Source organism: Austrofundulus limnaeus, unplaced genomic scaffold (assembly GCF_001266775.1).
Source record: "Austrofundulus limnaeus strain Quisiro unplaced genomic scaffold, Austrofundulus_limnaeus-1.0 Scaffold976, whole genome shotgun sequence".
Lineage (NCBI taxonomy): Eukaryota > Metazoa > Chordata > Actinopteri > Cyprinodontiformes > Rivulidae > Austrofundulus > Austrofundulus limnaeus.
Genome location: NW_013953378.1, coordinates 109,311 through 114,835, shown reverse-complemented (window position 1 = coordinate 114,835; position 5,525 = coordinate 109,311). Strand labels below are relative to the sequence as shown.

Here is a 5,525-nt window from a genome sequence, read left to right as displayed (position 1 = left end):
AAACAAGGGGACTTTGAGCCCCGCTTGCATTCAATACATATAGCAGCTATTCAGCTGTTTTACAGCAGTTATTCAGCTGTTTTACAGCAGTTATTCAGCTGTTTTACAGCAGTTATTCAGCTGTTTTACAGCAGCTATTCAGCTGTTTTTCAGCAGTTATTCAGCTGTTTTACAGCAGCTATTCAGCTGGGTTTTTTTAGCAGTTATTCAGCAGTTATTCAGCTGTTTTACAGAAGTTATTCAGCTGTTTTACAGAAGTTATTCAGCTGTTTTACAGAAGTTATTCAGCTGTTTTACAGAAGTTATTCAGTCCTGTCTCCATCTGAAGTGCTGTAAATATTAGAAACTCTGCAGCATCTAAAATAAAGGAGCATAAATTCAGAACACGTCAAAATAATCWGATTTTTGATGTAAMTGTCTAAAAACAGGAGAACCACCAACAKGAAGGAAACAATCTGTTAATCTGGCAGGTTTGAGTCAGAGTTTGGGTCGGATCGGYACCAGTAGAACCTGCAGCTCTGTGCGTTAGAGACCAGTGAGCGGAGGTGAGATGAAGAGGAGGTCATGTTTGGTGTCAGACCTGTAGGAAAACTCCTCCGATAAAAGAGGAAACTTTTAAAACATTCAATTCTTCACAGGTCAGAACCCGGCTGAAATTGCTTTTTTATGCTTGATTTGAAAGTTAAATCTGAGCTAGAATATTTTCATATAAAAAGGATGAAATAAAAAACAAACTAATTTCTCTTCCTTCTACCAAGAAACATTCTCATAAACCTTTTTGAAAGATTATCTCTGAGACCCTTTTCGAAGATAAAAGCTCCTCTCCTCTTAAAACCTTGTTTCAAGCTTTGATGACGTGGTGAAGGAGAGGCACAAAGTTCCTGTCATGAATCCCTGCGCCGACCTCCTGAAGGTACAACAATCAGCATCTTCATAAAGACGCAACAAAACGAGTCAAATCAGAAAAATGATCCCTTCAGGCTCCTCTGGATCCTCAGGCAACATGAATTCTCTGTAGGCAAAAAGAAAAACTTGCTTTTTTTTGTTGTTGTTCAAGAAAAACTAGTTGTTGAGCAGAAGAAATGGAAGCAGAGGGAGATGGAGAGGGAAGGATGATAAAGAAAAACGATGGAAAAGGGGGCGGGGCATGTATTTTTCCACCATTCAAAGTGCTACAGTACGTCTTCCGTCCTCTCCTGTCCTCAGAAACACAGTGCTGCACCGTGCTGATAAAAGTCAACATAAATTCTCTTTCACTAGTTTTACTCTTCAGAAGTCTTTCGCCTCGTCGGCTCGGACACAGTTGTTGGTTCTGGATACACAGTAATGCGGTCTTGAAGGTTTTGCATTAATCCTCCTTCCTCTCCAGAGCGGTCTGCGTGCTGTGGATGCCGTTGCTGTACACCGGGAACGGCAGCGTGGAGAACAGCCCCTCGGCCGTGGTGAAGACGTTGGCCGCCGCCGGCATCTGGCCTCCTAAGGTGCCGTTGCCCCCGGCGGGTGCCGCGGACCCCACAAACGGGCCGGCGGCTGCCGCGGCCGTCATGTTGAGCCGGTGCACGTGGTGGTACAGCATCTCCATGGGCGTCTTGGGGTCCAGACCGAACCCCGAGCTGTCCACGAAGTTCATGGCGGCGTTGGGGAGGAGGTTCCCCTGCGCCATGGCCAGAGTGACGTCCGCCGGCGCGTACCTGATGGTCCCGGTCGTGTAGACCCGCGGAGCCGTGCTGCTGCTGGGAGCCAGGGTCCCGGTGACCCGGTGGACCAGCGGCAGGACCACGTTACCCGCCTGCAAACGCTGGAGCGCCTCGATGTCCCCGGAGTACAGCAGGGATGAGGAAGAGCTGGTTAAGGATGAAGACGAGGAGGTGGAAGAAGACGAGGAGGAGGAGGTGGTGGGAGTGCCTTGTTGTTTGTCCCGCGGGGAGGCGGACAGAGGAGGGGACAGGGGGTCTGCGGAGGAGGAGTTGGAAGGAGGCGGAGCTAAACTGGTAGCGCTGGAAGAGGACGACGGCGCAGAGCTTCCATTGTAAGCAGGCTTCCTCGGCCCTCCTGCCCCCCCCTCAGTCCCAGGGGGGGTGAGGACGGAGTCAGGGATGACCACATGGAGGGACCCTCCCTGCGGTGAAGGGAAGGTCTCGTGCCCCCCGCCGGCCGGAGGTTTGGAGGTCATGCTGTAGGGGGACTCGTTCCTGGAGATCTCTCTGTTGGGGGGGTAGTTCCAGATGCTGCTGTCGTTGTCGAAGTTGATGGGTTCTGCCATCTCCGTCTTGATCTTCAGGACCGAGGACGTTGCACCTGTGCTGTCGGGGGATCCAGGGGGCAGGAGGTGGGCGGAGGTGGTCTCTGAGGGGTCGGCAGGGGGAGTGAGGTCCTCTGAAGGGCTGGGGGGAGAGGTGGTCAGACGGAGCCTCCTGCTTCGTGAGCCGTCCCACTTCTGGACTTTTCTCCTCTTCCGCCGTTTGTGGAGCGAACTGCCGGCACTACCACTGTCACAGTCCTGGACTCCGCCCCCTTCTTCYTCCTCCTCCTCMTCMTCCTCYTCCTCCTCCTCCTCCTCTGAGGAGGAGGTGTGTGAGTTGTGCAGCTGGAGCTCCTCACCATCTCTATAGTGTTCAACCTTAATATGAAGACCACCCAAAGTGCCCAGTCCACCCATGGCACCCAGACCCTCTAGTCCTCCCAGTCCTGCTAATCTCCCCAACCTCCCTCCACCTCCTCCTCCTCCTCCTGTGGTGACCTCCTGCTCTCCGTCTGACGGCTCCAGACTGTCCTCACTGTCCTGGCTCTCTGGGTTACTGGAACTGTCTCCCTCTTCGTGACGTTTCATCTCCTGTTCTGAGGAGCAGTGGGACTGTCCGGGCTGCTGCTGTTTCCTGTCCGGGTCCTCGCCGTGGTCCACGTGTTGGGCAGACTTCCCCTCAGACTTCTCATTATCTGACAAACAAACAAAAGAAGATTAAAAATAGAAATTTTTTTTATAAAAACCACGTTTGGCTCTAAAGATGGAGAGCTTCTGTTTGTTCATTTCAGCAGCTTCACTTTGAAAAAAAAAACTTGTTTTTAATTTGATTCGAAGTAAAAACGTCACAAAATATTAAATTATTGAAGGTAAACAAAAAGAAAAACTTGTTTTAAATAATTCTAAAATATAAAAGTGAAAAAAGATGTATGCATATGTTTTCACCCCCTTTTTGCTTTAAACCACGTGTCAAACTCAAGTGGCCCGCAGGCCTTCASTTTGACACGTGGTTGACTCCCGTCTGGCTCGCTGATAAATCAATATGAAATTTGTTTTTTTTATATCAAAAGTAAACTTTAAATTTATGATTAAATCAACAAAATAAATTAATTTAAACGGTGAAAATAATAAGATTTTTGGTCAACCGTAGCACAGAAACAGCTGCACTGATCCACATGAAATGAGTCATGACTGTAGATGAGTCTGACCTACACTGGACCAGCCAACGGTTTTATGATGGACCCCATGTTTGAGGAGGGGGCTCCTTTCAAAGAGGGGGTGTCAGGACATACAAAAATGGTTATTGCTCAAAAACTATTAAACATAGGAGCTTCAGATTTCTTTTGTTGTTTAGCTCTGATGAGGGGCTGTCCATCAGGTCAAACAATGCCTCTCCCCAAAAAAAAAAAAGACCCCCCACCCAAACCACTACAATTTATGCACCTAGTAGAGTGACATTTATTAGGAATAAAGACTTCTGAGTTCTGGTACATTTGTGCGTGCGGGGGTCATTGTGTTACCACTGTGCGGTGTGTAGTTGTGGTTTTGTGGTAGTTGTGGATTGCTGTACAGAACTTTGGTGCAGCTTTTAGCTGTTTTTAAAAAAGTGTTTTATAAATAAAGTTGACATTGACCAAGAAAACCCTGATGGACCTGGGAGATGGTCCTACCGGTCCTCAGTGGACAGGAAGAAGATATCAAACATGTGGAGGAAGGTTCTGGTCAGGCTGAGGACACCAGAACCACAAGTGAAGACGGTTTAACTTTGGGTTTTTATTCAGAGTAATGAGGCCTGACTCAGGTTCTGACCTCTAGCTGGTCCAGGCAGATGGCCACTGGTTCTGGTTCTGGTGGAGCTCTCTTCCTGGTAAAGGTTAGTCATTGTTTTGGTCATTACTTATCTGAAGTACCACCTGATCAATGAAACTCAGGTCTTCTAGTCATTTTACAGGTTTTCTACGTGTTTGATGTATTTTTGATGTGGACCTGATGATGATGATGATGATGATGATGATGAGGATGATGAGGATGAGGATGATGAGGATGATGTGCTCAGTATCTTGTTGGTTGTGTCTCTTAAACTCTGCCAGCACAAAGCAAAGACAAAGTGTCCAGCTGGCAGCATCCAGAGCCTGTCACAGCACCTGGACCATCGACTCATTACTTCCTCAGGAGGAAAACTGGCTCCTCGTCATTAACTCAACTTCCCAARCAAAACTGATGAAGACAAAGTTTTTCTTTTTAAAACAAGAGGAAGTTGTGTTTAATTAAGACAACTGTAAGTCTGTAACGCAGAGCTTGGATTTCCCCAGATAAAGAGCAGAACATGAAGTTTAAAGGAAAAAGTCATGTTAAATAATCTCAGATTTTTGATTGATGTCACCAAGTGAGAACAGGAGCAGATCTCTATAATCCTGTGTTTTCTAAGCTAACAGGGCAGATTACATCCTAAGTGAGGAAAGGTCAAAGGGCAGCTGTCTCATTTTTCCAACATGTTGAGTTGGAGCACCGTGGGCCCGTTGGACCCTGGCTGCTCCTGCTGCAGCTGGCAGCAGGTTTCAGCCCACAGAGTGCCAGAATCACTATCCTCCAGCAGAAATACCAGCTGGCAGAGAGTCGCATCGTGCCAGCACAGGCTGCAGGGCTTCAGATTATTCTCTAGGTGGAGGTCCTGCCTTGGTTTTAATTCAGTTATAATGTCTAAACTAGAACCAGTCAGCTTTGGCTGCAGCTACAAACCGTTTCCCTTCATTTGACATTCATGTTGAAAGTGTAACTTTTGTTTTCATTCACATGGAGGCACAGATTTCTGCTTGTGTCTGTAGCATGCTGAGGTTTTATGGGCTGTATGTTTCATTAACTTTACAGAAGAGACAGTTTTCAAACACTCATTTATATGAATTTTTTTATTTTTATTTAAGTTCAAATCTGTAATAATTACACCATTGATGGTAACTGGTCCTAGTGGTGGTCCAGGGTTTTAGTTAAAGAAACTGCAGTCTTATCGTAATAATACTGGGATTACAGGAACAGCTCTGAAATGGTTTGAGTCTTATTTAACTGATAGATTTTAGTTAGTTAATGTTAATAATGAATCTTCTTCTTACACCAGAGTTAGTCATGGAGTTCCTCAGGGTTCAGTGCTTGGACCAATCCTCTTCACTTTATATATGCTTCCTTTAGGTAAAGTTATTAAACAGCATGGGATACATTAGTCATTAGACAGTTGGTCTAAATATTTCTGAACATTAATATATATTTTTAATTTAATCATGCTGTGAGT

At 46.2% G+C, this 5,525-nt stretch overlaps 1 protein-coding gene across 1 annotated transcript in view; it reads right to left on the bottom strand.

The window, feature by feature from the left end:
- Positions 1-679: 679 nt before the first annotated feature.
- The window catches only part of npas3 (neuronal PAS domain protein 3), a gene marked incomplete at its 5' end in the record, with an annotated part of 33,943 nt that continues 29,097 nt past the window's right edge, over positions 680-5,525 (bottom strand). Inside the window, 1 exon segment of the mRNA XM_014029933.1 lies at positions 680-2,937. Coding sequence (XP_013885387.1) covers positions 1,349-2,937 — 1,589 coding nt within the window.